Source organism: Diadema setosum, chromosome 6 (genome assembly GCF_964275005.1).
Source record: "Diadema setosum chromosome 6, eeDiaSeto1, whole genome shotgun sequence".
In the NCBI taxonomy this organism is placed as follows: domain Eukaryota; kingdom Metazoa; phylum Echinodermata; class Echinoidea; order Diadematoida; family Diadematidae; genus Diadema; species Diadema setosum.
In genome coordinates this window covers 38,836,109-38,851,100 of record NC_092690.1, presented here as the reverse complement: position 1 = coordinate 38,851,100, position 14,992 = coordinate 38,836,109, and the positions used below count along the sequence as shown (strand labels likewise).

At 37.5% G+C, this 14,992-nt stretch overlaps 1 protein-coding gene across 1 annotated transcript; it reads left to right on the top strand.

The window, feature by feature from the left end:
* The first annotated feature begins 1,018 nt into the window (after nucleotides 1–1,018).
* On the top strand, nucleotides 1,019–12,630 carry LOC140229780 (G-protein coupled receptor moody-like). Its single transcript, XM_072310014.1, has 2 exons — nucleotides 1,019–1,774; nucleotides 12,259–12,630. The coding sequence occupies exons 1-2, from the start codon at nucleotides 1,019–1,021 to the stop codon at nucleotides 12,628–12,630; spliced, it is 1,128 nt and encodes a 375-aa protein (XP_072166115.1).
* Nucleotides 12,631–14,992: the final 2,362 nt, after the last annotated feature.

Below are 14,992 nucleotides of genomic sequence, written 5' to 3'. Positions count from 1 at the left end.
GAGTGAAATGGAGGGGGGGGGGAGGTTTTGTAATTTTGTAATGATTATTGACAAATGTTATTCTTTGCTATCTATGTATCATTCCTTCAAACGCATGTCGAATCTATATTTTTTTTTTTTTTTACATTCTGTTGAAAGAAGTGAAAATAAAACCTTTGAATTGAATTGAATTGAATTGAGGTAGCTTCAAGCTGAGTTTCTGATAAGCATTGTTCTTGATCAAGCTGCTAGCCAGCTCAGCAATGCGCTATCGTTCATATTTTTTCCCGATCATGTGCAACTAGCCTTTGTATTCACAAATATCGATAGACTAAGCGGAAGTTGGGATTACTTATAGAGAAATCAGTAAAATGACAACATACTGGTTGCTGTTATTACTGCGGTTCATGTATCCGGGGAAATGTGTATTACAGCCAAACAAACATGCGGGCACGTTTGACAGGATGGCCCGCAACTTTTTTCCGAAAATAAAAAAACCCCACAAAACCATGCAGTCACACGCTGAAGCCTTGTTGGTCTAGATATGAAAATATGAACAGGATCTACAGCAAAGTAATCTTTGGCCACTACCATTGACATCCCGTAAAGTGTGGCTGCCGCCATGTAGTGTCTTTTCCACACTACATGGCACGTTGGTTGTTGAACGTGATCCATTCTCAGTTATCTCATTTACAGTTATTTGATACTTTTCCGTGTGATTTATTTTTACTTTATGTGATACTTTTCCGTGTTAAGTGGTAAGTGGTATATATTCCGACTCGGTTGTGTGATACGCTGTGTATCTATGTGCATTTTACTCTCTCTTCTGGGAAAAGGGGAATTAGAAAGTCCCTATCTAATGGACTTCTTGGCGGTGTTGATTTCGCATGTCCTGGTGACTGTGGATGACGTGAATAAATACAACTTGGTGGACGCGAACGAAGGCTCTGTTTCTTCCTACATGTGAAGAATTAAACTTTGAGAAAGACTTGGCAGGGAATTATTATAAAAGAATAGGATGAAAGTTGCTGGACTAATTATGGCAGATGATCGCAATGACACAATGAGTGACGATAATGATGTCGATGTCGATTTCACAAACTATGGTGGGAGGATCGCGATATCCACGTATTTCATCGCGGTATGCCTCTTTGGGCTGGTCGGCAACCTGATGGTAGTCGCGGCCGTGATCAACTTCACGAAGATGCGATCCGTCACCAACGTTTTCATTTGCAGCCTGGCGGTCAGTGATATCGCCACCTGTCTGGTGATCCCTTGGATGGTGGTGGGTATCTTGTCTCCCACAGGATGGCCGTTGTCCGACTGGTTCTGCGTGACGATCGCCATCGCCCGGGATGTCACTCTCGGGAGCAGCGTATGGCATCTCGTGGCCATCGGGGTCAATCGCATGGTCCTCGTCACGATGTCGCCCGTTGTTTACCAGCGAATCTATCAGCGCGGTCCGATCACCGCCATGATTGCAGCCACCTGGCTCATACCTTTCATCGTCGTCATCATCCCGTGCATCAGCGGCGCCATCACGCTGGGCTTCGACCACGACACGAAACTATGCAGCGACCTCGAGCGCGACGCCAGCGGGAGGGAAACCACTCTCCTTGCCTACATCGAAGGCATCTTCCTGTCCTGTCTTCCACTGGCCATCGTTCTCTCCTCCTACATTCGCATCTTCGTCTTCGTAAAGCGTCATCTTCGGCGACGAAGTCAGGCACAAATCGACCTCGGTCCGTCCCCTGGTGTTTCCCGATCAGAATCCTTTGACGTGGTGGAGAGTAAGGTACATATTAAAATACTGCTTCCTTTGCATACGAACATCATCAAAATATGTGATTGCGCTTTTTCGTTTCCATTCAACAACAAAAGATAACATATGATAAAACATACTATTGTTGATCATTCAAAGTGATGTAAATCATAATATTTAATTCAAAGTGTATGAGCAAATGAAACTCATTCATAATCATACTTATGATAGTAAAGGTTTACTCTCTCGGCCCTATAGACAAAAGTGTGCAGCTCAATTTTGTTAAACCGCCCAACATGCCCAATACAACAAACGTCGACACAATATTAGACAATCGGTATTATCAATATTCAAATCATCATCTTTTGAAGCCTTCTTTATATGCTTTCGTTCGTTTTCTTCATTCCAAGGAAAAAGTTTCATGGCAATAATGGCTCGAACAATCCATGATTGTGAAACTAGCATTTATCAGACTTTGTATTTTTTTTTTTATGATGCATAAAGCTGGAAAAAGTCGTGATGACACTTAATTTAAAGGGATCGTATAGTTTTGGTTAAGACCTAATTTCAGATTTCTAACATTTTTTGGTGAGGTAATGAGAAACCTCTTGTGAAATATTAAAGAGCATGTAATTCAACATTTGAAGGAAATCGGTTTTGAAATGGCTGAGATATCCAAAAAATAGCAATTCTAATAAAGTGTGGGACCCACACTTTATTATGCTCACTTTGTTTTACTTTGTTTTTGGATGTTTCAGTCATTCCAAAACCGATTTTCATCAAATAAATTCCTCTTAAAATGGTATGCTCTATAATTAGGTGATCCGAGTATCCTCTCGGATCACCTTCTGTATCTGTACTGAATCTTTCTTCTTTCTTTGTTTCTTTATTTCTCCTCAAAAGTTGTGCAGAGGTTAGCTCAGAAAGTGTATTGCCTCTCAATGTCAAACTTATACCATATATGTATCATGTCGCAAAGACGACAGCGCAAGTAAAATCATAGTGATCAGTCGACCGTGACGTCACTATGACGTCATTATATGAAAACACATTTTCATGCATATCTCATTAATGGAACAGAATATTTCAATGAAATTTACGTCACATATATTTCAAGTCATGCGAATTCTACTCATATTCTCAAAATTCATTTTTATCTCAAAACGTGCGCGTACGCGCGCGTTGAAATATTTGTATGCTCAAATCGAGCTCAAAATTTTTTTGCACACGTTTCAGACCATTTGGAGCATTTTTTGAAAAATTGAAAAAATTGGACGGACGCGTACGCGCGCGCACATATTCGCACGCACAGCTCATATGGAATAGAAATTTTCAATTTTTTCACATGGATCGGATGTCTGAAATGTCAAGGAATATTTATGCCAAGTTTCAAGTCGATCCGATTCAATATGACGTCATACGGGCCCCTCAAATTCAAAGTTCCGCGCGTGCGTCAATGGGGATACACAGTGCAACTATGCCAAAAAACCGCCAATTTTAAATCGGATTTTACTCGTCAGGATGGACGGTGACCCCCCATTTTCTTGACATATTCTGAAAGCTGATGAGTTGTACATGTCATTTCATGGGCTGGCTATGCTGACAAAATGATTAAAAGATATCAAATTTCTTAATAAAGTAAAAAAAGTAAATTTTCAAAATGACGTCATCAAATTTCAAGTTTGCTCGAGCGTGTCTCACTTATCCTTTGCCAATTTTCACCTAAATTTCAATATGTTGTAGCTTATGAAATGCTCTTTCATAAATGTAATTACACAATTTTGATTAGATGACGACATCACCTCGAAAAAATGGATTGAAGGTAACCTTGTCAAATTTGACCAGTTTACGTGTAATCTCTATGGGAGTGCAATTTTTAGGGAAATGAAAATTGACATGACTATCTTTATCGAGCACTAGCTCACTTATGCTTCGGTGAATTTCTCTAAGATTTTGATATGTTGTAGCTGAGACATAGGGCTATCGTAAGTGTGCCATTCATTTTTTCATACGTTGTCGGGATCACGTCAAAAAAAAATTGGTTGAAATTAAAGCTTATCTTCGATGTATTGTAATATTTCTTTCTTTTTACAACTTTATGTGCAATAACTCAAGAAAAACATACCCTATCACCACCATATTTTGCACATGTTTAGTTCATGTCACGAACATTATTTCACAAAAAAACAACTACTTGATCAGACGCCATCTTGGGTATGTAAATTAGGGTCAAAGGTCATAAATGTATCATCCTGTATCTTGGTGAATACATGTCCTATCTTTCCCATATTTTGCACACGTAAAGACCATGTTACAAGAATCATTTCACTAAATAACCACTTTTTGCTCAGATGCCATCTTGTCTGTGCAAAGTGGGGTGAAAGGTCATATGTACTTTTTTCTGTATCTTCGTTATGACGTGTTATCTCTATGGGAGGGAATTTTTCTAGATGTTAATATTGACACGATTGTCTTTATCGAGCACTAGCTCACTTACCCTTCGGTGAATTTTTCTCAGATTTTAATATGTTGTAACTCAGACTTTGCGCTATCGTTACGTGCCCTTTGCTTTTTTCATATGATGTCGGGATCATGTTAAAATACTTGGTTGAAATTAAAGCTTATCTTCGATTTGCTGAGATATTTCTATGTTTCTGCAACTTTCTTTGCATAACTCAAGAAAAACAGCCCCTATCACCCCCATATTTTGCACATGTTTAGTTCATGTCACGTAGATTATTTCATAAAATAACAACTACTTGATCGGACAACATCTTGGGTATGTAAATTAGGGTCAAAGGTCACAAATGTTTCATCCTGAATCTTGGTGAATACATGTCTTATCTTTCCCATATTTTGCACACGCAAAGATCATGTTACAAGAATCATTTCACAAAATAACCACTTTTTGCTCAGATGCCAGCTAGGTTGTGCAAAGTGGGGTCAAAGGTCATATGTACTTGTTGCTGTATCTTCGTTATAGTGTATACAGAGTTGGTACCAAAGATGGCAGATACGACTCCCTTTTCTAAATGAGAATCCAAACATCACACGGCCAATGTCTCTGAACACAGAAGAAACCTGCATGGTCATGCCTATTGCGATCAGGACTTGAATCATTGAGTAAAAAAAAAAAAATCGGATCACCTTAATTTGTCAGTGATGACAAATTACAATCTCTAGTATATCATTAGTGTTCTCTTGGTATCTCGCAAAAAGTTAAAAGCCCAATTCTCATCTCCCCCAATATTGTATCATCCCGTTAAATCTACTAGACTTGTATATTTAACTCGATTAATGTTGTACAAAATGTTTTACACCATCTATAGATTGATCGCCTTATCATGTGATATTCAGATTGCGTATTACCGGAGTCTTTAATTAGGTGATCCGAATATCCTTCGGATCACCTTCTGTATCTGTACTGATTGTTTATTTCTGGACAAAAGTTGTGCAGAGGTTAGCTCAGAAAGTCCGCAGCCTATCAATTTCAAAATTATACCATATATGTATCATGTCGCAAAGACGACAGATCTTATAAAATCATAGTGATCAGTCGACCGTGACGTCACTATGACGTCATTATATGAAAACACATTTTCATGCATATCTCATTAATGGAATGGAATATTTCAATGAAATTTACGTCACATATATTATAAATCAAGTGAATTCTACTCATATTCTCAAAATTCATTTTAATCTCAAAACGCGCGCGTACGCGCGCGTTGAAATATTTGTATGCTCAAATCGAGCTGAAATTTTTTTTGCACACGTTTCAGACCATTTGGAGCATTTTTTGAAAAATTGCAAAAATTGGACGGACGCGTACGCGCGCGCGCATATACGCACGCACAGCTCATATGCAATAGAAATTTCCCGTTTCTTTACTTTGATCGGATGGCTGAAATGACAAGGAATATTTCTACCAAGTTTCAAGTCAATCCGACTCAATATGACGTCATACGGGCCCGTCAAAGTTGAAATTCCGCGCGCGCGTCAATGGCGATATACAGTGCAATTATGCCAAAAAACCGCCAATTTTAAATCGGATTTTACTCGTCAGGATGGACGGTGACCCCCCGTTTTCTTGACATATTCTGAAAGCTGATGAGTTGTACATGTCATTTCATGGGCTGGCTATGCTGACAAAATGATTAAAAGATATCAAATTTCTTAATAAAGTAAAAAAAGTAAATTTTCAAAATGACGTCATCAAATTTCAAGTTTACTCGAGCGTATCTTACTTATCCTTTGCCAATTTTCACCCAAATTGCAATATGTTGTAGCTTATAAAATGTTCTTTCATAAATGTAATTACACAATTTTTATTAGATATTGACATCACCTCGAAAAAATGGATTGAAGGTAACCTTGTCAAATTTGACGAGTTTACGTGTAATCTCTATGGGAGTGCAATTTTTATGGAAATTAAAATTGATATGACTATCTTTATCGAGCACTAGCTCACTTATGCTTCGGTGAATTTCTCTAAGATTTTAATATGTTGTAGCTGAGACATAGGGCTATCGTGAGTGTGCCCTTTGTTTTTTCATATGTTGTCGGGATCACGTGATAAAAACTTGGTTGAAATTAAAGCTTATCTTCGATGTATTGAAATATTTCTTTCTTTCTGCAACTTTCTGTGCAATAACTCAAGAAAAACATACCCTATCACCACCATATTTTGCACATGTTCAGTTCATGTCACAAACATTTTTTCATAAAATAACAACTACTTGATCAGACGCCATCTTGGGTATGTAAATCAGGGTCAAAGGTCATACATGTTTCATCCTGTATCTTGGTGAATACATGTCCTATCTTTCCAATATTTTGCACACGTAAAGACCATGTTACATGGATCATTTCATAAAATAACTACTTTTTGCTCAGATGCCATCTTGTCTGTGCAAAGTGGGGTCAAAGGTCATATTTACTTCTTTTTCTATCTTCGCTATGACGTGTTATCTCTATGGGAGGGAATTTTTTAGATGTGAAAATTGACATGACTCTCTTTAGCGAGCACTATCTTACTTATGCTTCTGTGAATTTCTCTCAGATTTTAATATGTTGTAGCTGAGACTTTGCAGTATCAGGACTCGTATCATTGATTTAAAAAAATCGGATCACCTTAATTTGTCAGTGATGACAAATTACAATCTCTAGTTTTATTAGTCATTTCATTAAACCCCATGATGATAGGTGTCGGTCTCGTGGGCTTTTTTTTTTGTGTGTGTGTTTTTGTTTTGTTAGGTGATCCGAGTATCCTCTCGGATCACCTTCTGTATCTGTACTGAATCTTTCTTCTTTAGGTGATCCGAATATCCTTCGGATCACCTTCTGTATCTGTACTGATTGTTTATTTCTGGACAAAAGTTGTGCAGAGGTTAGCTCAGAAAGTGCATTGCCTCTCAATGTCAAACTTATACCATATATGTATCCTGTCGCAAAGAAGACAGCGCAAGTGAAATCATAGTGATCAGTCGACCGTGACGTCACTATGACGTCATTATATGAAAACACATTTTCATGCATATCTCATTAATGGAATGGAATATTTCAATGAAATTTACGTCACATATATTTCAAGTCATGCGAATTCTACTCATATTCTCAAAATTCATTTTTATCTCAAAACGCGCGCGTACGCGCGCGTTGAAATATGTGTATGCTCAAATCGAGCTCAAATTTTTTTTGCACACGTTTCAGACCATTTGGAGCATTTTTTGAAAAATTGAAAAAATCGGACGGACGCGTACGCGCGCGCGCATATACGCACGCACAGCTCATATGCAATAGAAATTTCCCGTTTTTTCACATGAATCGGATGTCTGAAATGTCAAGGAAAATTTCTACCAAGTTTCAAGTCAATCCGACTCAATATGACGTCATACGGGCCCGTCAAAGTTGAAATTCCGCGCGCGCGTCAATGGCGATATACAGTGCAACTATGCCAAAAAACCGTCAATTTTAAATCCGATTTTACTCGTCAGGATGGACGGTGACCCCCCATTTTCTTTACATATTGTGAAAGCTGATGAGTTGTACATGTCATTTCATGGGGTGGCAATGCTGACAAAATGATTAAAAGACATCAAATTCCTTAATAAAGTAAAAAAAGTAAATTTTCAAAATGACGTCATCAAATTTCAAGTTCATTCAAGCATATCTCACTAGTCCTTTGTCAATTTTCACTCAGATTTAAGTATGTTGTAGCTTATTTAATTTTCTTTCAAACATAAAATTACAACATTTTGATTGGATAACGGTATTACCTCGTAAAAATGGATTGAAATTAATCTTGTCAAATTTGACCAGTTTACGTGTTATCTCTATGGGAGTGCAGTTTTTCTGGAAATGAAAACTGACCTGACGGTCTTTATCGAGCACTAGCTCACTTACCCTTCGGTAAATTTCGCCCAGATTTTAATATGTTGTAGCTGAGGCTTTGCGCTACCGTAAGTGTGCCCTTAGTTTTTTCATACGATGTCGGGATCACGTCAAAAATTTTGGTTGAAATTCAGGCTTATCTTCAATGTATTGAGATATTTCTTTCTTTCTGCAACTTTCTTTGCAATAACTCAAGAAAAACGGCCTCTATCACTTCCATATTTTGCACATGTGTAGTTCATGTCACGTAAATTATTTCATAAAATAACAACTTCTTGATCGGACACCATCTTGGGTATGTAAATTAGGGTCAAAGGTCATAAGTGTTTCATCCTGTATCTTAGTGAATACATGTCCTATCTTTCCCATATTTTGCACACGCAAAGACCATGTTACACGGATCATTTCATAAAATAACTACTTTTTACTCAGATGCCATCTTGTCTGTGCAAATTGAGGTCAAAGGTCATATGTACTTCTTTTTGTACCTTCGTCATGACGTGTTATCTCTATGGGAGGGAATTTTTTTAAATGTGAAAATTGACATGATTGTCTTTATCGAGCACTAGCTCACTTACCCCTAAGTGAATTTCTCCCAGATTTTAATATGTTGTAGCTGAGACTTTGCGCTATCGCTAAGTTGCCATGATTTTTTCATACAATGTTGGGAACACGATAAAAAACTTGGTTGAAATTAAAGCTTATCTTCTATGTATTGAGATATTTCTTTTTTTCTGCAACTTTCTTTGCAATAACTCAAGAAAAACACGCCCGTTCACCCCCATGTTTTGCACATGTTTAGTTCATGTCACGTAAATTATTTCATAAAATAACAACTACTAGATCGGACAACATTTTGGGTATGTAAATTAGGGTCAAAGGTCATAAATGTTTCATCTTGTATCTTGGTGAATACCTGTCCTATCTTTCCCATATTTCGCACACGCAAAGACCATGTTACATGGATCATTTCATAAAATAACTACTTTTTGCTCAGATGCCATCTTGTCTGTGCAAAGTGGGGTCAAAGGTCATATTTACTTCTTTTTCTATCTTCGCTATGACGTGTTATCTCTATGGGAGGGAATTTTTTAGATGTGAAAATTGACATGACTCTCTTTAGCGAGCACTATCTTACTTATGCTTTGGTGAATTTCTCTCAGATTTTAATATGTTGTAGCTGAGACTTTGCAGTATCAGGACTCGAATCATTGATTTAAAAAAAAATCGGATCACCTTAATTTGTCAGTGATGACAAATTACAATCTCTAGTTCTTTGTTTCTTTCTTTATTTCTCCTCAAAAGTTGTGCAGAGGTTAGCTCAGAAAGTGCATTGCCTCTCAATGTCAAACTTATACCATATATGTATCATGTCGCAAAGACGACAGCGCAAGTAAAATCATAGTGATCAGTCGACCGTGACGTCACTATGACGTCATTATATGAAAACACATTTTCATGCATATCTCATTAATGGAATGGAATATTTCAATGAAATTTACGTCACATATATTTCAAGTCAAGCGAATTCTACTCATATTCTAAAAATTCATTTTTATCTCAAAACGCGCGCGTACGCGCGCGTTGAAATATTTGTTTGCTCAAATCGAGCTCAAAATTTTTTTGCACACGTTTCAGACCATTTGGAGCATTTTTTGAAAAATTGAAAAAATTGGACGGACGCGTACGCGCGCGCACATATTCGCACGCACAGCTAATATGAAATAGAAATTTTCAATTTTTTCACACGGATCGGATGTCCGAAATGTCAAGGAATATTTCTACCAAGTTTCAAGTCGATCCGATTCAATATGACGTCATACGGGCCCGTCAAATTCAAAATTCCGCGCGTGCGTCAATGGGGATACACAGTGCAACTATGCCAAAAAACCGCCAATTTTAAATCGGAATTTTACTCGTCAGGATGGACGGTGACCCCTAATTTTCTTGACATATTCTGAAAGCTGATGAGTTGTACATGTCATTTCATGGGCTGGCTATGCTGACAAAATGATTAAAAGATATCAAATTTCTTAATAAAGTAAAAAAAGTAAATTTTCAAAATGACCTCATCAAATTTCAAGATTACTCGAGCGTATCTCACTTATCCTTTGCCAATTTTCACCTAAATTTCAATATGTTGTAGCTTATGAAATGCTCTTCCATTAATGTAATTACACAATTTTGATTAGCTGACGACATCACCTCGAAAAAATGGATTGAAGGTAACCTTGTCAAATTTGACCAGTTTACGTGTAATCTCTATGGGAGTGCAATTTTTATGAAAATGAAAATTGACATGACTATCTTTATCGAGCACTAGCTCACTTATGCTTCGGTGAATTTCTCTAAGATTTTAATATGTTGTAGCTGAGACGTAGAGCTATCGTGAGTGTGCCCTTCGTTTTTTCATACGTTGTCGGGATTACGTGAAAAACTTGGTTGAAATTAAAGCTTATCTTCGATGTATTGTAATATTTCTTTCTTTTTACAACTTTATGTGCAATTACTCAAGAAAAACATACCCTATCACCCCAATATTTTGCACATGTTTAGTTCATGTCACGTACACTATTTCATAAAATAACAACTACTTGATCAGACGCCATCTTGGGTATGTAAATTAGGGTCAAAGGTCATAGATGATTCATCCTGTATCTTGGTGAATACACGTCTTATCTTTCCCATATTTTGCACACGTAAAGACCATGTTACAGGGATCATTTCATGAAATAACCACTTTTTGCTCAGATGCCATCTTGTTTGTGCAAAGTGGGGTCAAAGGTCATATGTACTTCTTTTTCTATCTTCGCTATGACGTGTTATCTCTATGGGAGGGAATTTTTTAGATGTGAAAATTGACATGACTCTCTTTATCGAGCACTATCTTACTTATGCTTCGGTGAATTTCTCTCAGATTTTAATATGTTGTAGCTGAGACTTTGCACTATCAGGACTCGAATCATTGATTTAAAAAAATCGGATCACCTTAATTTGTCAGTGATGACAAATTACAATCTCTAGTTTTGTTTTCTTTTTATCAAGGGTCTAATTCGAAAGGTCTTTTTGCTTTGTGCTGAATTTCGTCTGATAGCGGGCCGATAGTTTGCCTAATGTCGGACTCATGGGCCTTATTTGCCTATAGTGTCGAACTCATGGGCTGTATGACTCGTGGGTGTATGTCTTTTGGGAGGACCCCATTGCAAATTTTGATAATCAATCTAAATGAATATTATATAATTTTTTTTTTCTAAGACATTGTCACAAGAGTTGGAGTTGCATATTCCTGATTAGGTGATTATAGACGCTTCGCTGCACGGCTGTATAATATTATGCCTGGTCATGCAACATTTTCATGACCGCTGTGGTGATAATCACTATTGCACATGTTTAACGGAATGGTGCACTTGGTGCAAGGAAGCGATATCTTCTTTCCCCATTTTCGGACATGACTTTCCTTTAGGAGGCCTGGTCAAATCATAGAAGAATTGCGGCGGAAACCAAAAACTATAGAGCTGATTTGAATAACTCTTGAAATTTCCGGCTAAGCCTACAGCTTCGGAAACGTTTCCAAGAGAATGAAAAAAAAAAAACACCCAACAACAACAAATAAAAAAAAGTCATCATAAGAAGATGCTCTCAATATAAGTCATTTGTTTTGTTGTTAATATTTGAACAGACATTTTACACTTTCCAGGAGCTCTTTGTGTGTTGGTATTTACATTGCACTGACTTTCTGGTGAACGCCCCCCCCCCCCCTGTTTGTGACGTCATAGGAAAGTATCACAAGTTCATCATGACTATGCATAGTTTGTTTCAAATTTTCTTTATTTTCTTTTTTCCAACACATAAGCACACACGTACTCACACACCCACACACACACTAACAAGAACAGCTAAGGCCAGCGTTTGCGTTCAGTTTGTTCACTGCATTTATCATGAAGCGGATTTTCGATGAAAATAGTTCCACTAAATTGTTGATGAGCGTTGTAAAGCAAAAACAATACGTTTGCCCGCCTGAACCATTCCAATTGTGAGAATTAATGTCATTGCTTTCATTCATATATCATATTTTCTGTCAAAATTAATGCCTCTCATTTTTCTCCCGCTCTCGTTCCCCAAAGTCTGCTACAAAGAAATCGAGAAGAGCACGCCAAATGTACGAGATGGATTCCCGCATCACCAAGAACTGCTTCTTCGTGGTCCTAGGATTCCTCCTCTGCATCATCCCATACGGTGTGTGCATCTTGGCCCAGTTTGGCTTCCGGGGGGTTCCCCTGGCCATGGTGTTCCTTCTCCTCAACGCTTGCCTCAACCCAGTCATCTACGGCACCAAGCACCCACACTTCAAGACTGCCCTCCTCAACATCATCCAGGCGAGGTTCAGCCGCGACTCCAACATCATCGTCACCCCTGGTGGTACTTCTCAAGCTGGCAAGCGAACCACGGCCACTCCCAGTCTGTCGCAGAGTGAAGCAAACATCGTGAACGGGTGACTCTGAATAACTATGACGACTGTACAGTGGAACTATATCACAAGGGTTTATTTCATTTCACCACGGGTCACTCCACTTCTTGCTCAAGCAGAAGCTGTTTTGGTTGGTTTGATTTGTTCTTCTGTGAGTCCGTGTAGTCTATTATCACAAGAGACAGAAAAGGTCTCTCATGGGAAATGTCAAAACAGCTCTTTCCCCCTAGATCGCGCTATTTCCTGTAGACCTTTGCGTGTAAAAATCACCTAGCAGCAAAATTCTATCTTAGAGAAGAGCCTGTCGATTTCTCACACATGCACGCTAGAAAAAAAAAAAACGCTTATGAAAGTGTTATTGTCATCAATAATCTGAAATGGTCACCAAGCATTTCCAGGAAAAAGTTGACAATGAAATCTTGAATAACGTATATGTGAGGACATCAGAGAAAGAGCAGTGGAGTGTGTGTTCCCGTTATTTCTCCTCCTCTTCCTCCTCCTCCAGTAAACTCACAAAGTCTGTCATTGTCGGATTCCTAAAGATTATCTGATCTTTGTATCGAGATGAAAAAAAAAAAGAATAACCGCAAACATTTCGCTGAAAAAAAAATACATGTGGTATCAGAAGAATAGTAGAGCATACTGCGATACCGAATTATTTTCCAATTTGTTTCATCTACATGATTCAACAGAATGCCTCATTTATATCATGCTGCTTTTCTAACAACTCTTAAAAATCGGTTGTTTTAAAGGGCAGATGAGAAATAGGTTTTATCAGTCGTTTTCATCTTCTTAGTGTATAAATGAGATAGGTTGTTTATCACACAACGGGTTTGAAGGTCAGAATGATAAATTTTCACCTAGTTGGAAATTTTGTTGTTTTGATTACTCTGTAATCTGTTAGCCTTTGAATTTTATGCGATTCTGCTGGAGATAAGCCGTAGGTTAAATAATGACCAGGAATTTACTGATCAATAATCGTTTTGACTGGTTTGGTCCTCACCTTTTCATCTTGATTCTATTTAAAATTAATTTTAATCACCATGTGTATGCAAAGAAAAGTCAGGGGAAAGTATTTGGAAACTACGTTGAGTAATATTCTTGTGATCCGCTCTCATTAACTGTTGGTAGAACAAACAAACTACAAGACGATGAGTAAAAATTTGCGCTTCTTTTTTCTTCCAAACCACGTGAGGGAAAAAATACTAATAAGATCCCCCTTGGACGCTTCTTCAGATAACGTAAATTGTATACAATATTTATTCATTTATTTATAAGGGTTATTATTGAATGTTTAGAATAATATTTCAGAGGAAAGTAATTAAGGAGGAATAATTGATGAGTACTCAAACTCCTACGGACAGAAGTCCTTGGTGCTGCACTACTAATGGAACAAGCACGATAGATACAAGATTTTATAATTTTTGGTAATGAGTGAAAATAGAATTCCCCCAAATACATTGAACAATCAACTATCCAGGGTCAAACCAATTTTATATTAATTTATGTAAAGATAAAATTCTACAGGGGTTTCCGGATACAGCACCATACAGATGTCAGGGAATGTTTACTAGAAGTTAATGCAAGTCGTTTGTTGTTGTTGTGGTTGTAATATTCCCTCTAAAGTGACATTTTATGTTCCAGTGATATCTAGACTCATCTTCACGTTTCATATAATTGACCAATGAAATCCATTTAAAGAACAACAACAAAACCTACGGGAAAAAGTCGAAGAGAAAAGCTGCCGCAGTCTAAATTCCTATTGCCAAAAATGAGTCTAATGTTTGTCTACATGCCCTCCTTGCACCTACTTCAGCCCACCCTCTTTTTTTAAACATCTTATATTGTATACTCTATGTCTGTTCTTTTCATTTTCCACGCGCAGTCAGTGAATTCCAATGGGATGAATGTATTAATATTGTCGTTTGTAAAGAGAAGAACCAGCTCTGAAATTTTGCTGTCATGTGGAATAGAATAAATGTAATGGTTTTAAACTATACAACAATTAACCCTCCGTGTGTCTCATTGATTACCTGTCCATAGGTTTGTGTGTGGAATTTGTGCACATTTAGCTCATTTTGGCACAGGATGGGTCAATCTTTTGCATGTCTTGCGTGCAATTAAAGGTCCAGTTTACCTTTGGGAGCAGTGATTTCAAAAATTTTCAAGATATCATATTTGATGCATATGTGTAGGTCTGTTGTATCATAAAACATCCTACCCTATGAAATATTTGCAATAAAACCTAAAATATAAGGAGATATCAGGGTTTTTCTCAATAAACGGTAACTGTATACGGTTTAGTCTGGAAAATTTTTTTATTATAACTATTGTTCACATTTTGTGTATTTAACAACATTTAACATCGATTATACGGATTCAAATTTTGA

What these genes read in the sequence shown, in the direction of transcription:
- LOC140229780 (XM_072310014.1), top strand. Translation starts at nt 1,019, where the DNA reads ATGGCAGATGATCGCAATGACACAATGAGTGACGATAATGATGTCGAT. An exon ending in TTGACGTGGTGGAGAGTAAG is followed by an intron (nt 1,775 to 12,258) that starts GTACATATTAAA and finishes CGTTCCCCAAAG; the next exon opens with TCTGCTACAAAGAAATCGAG.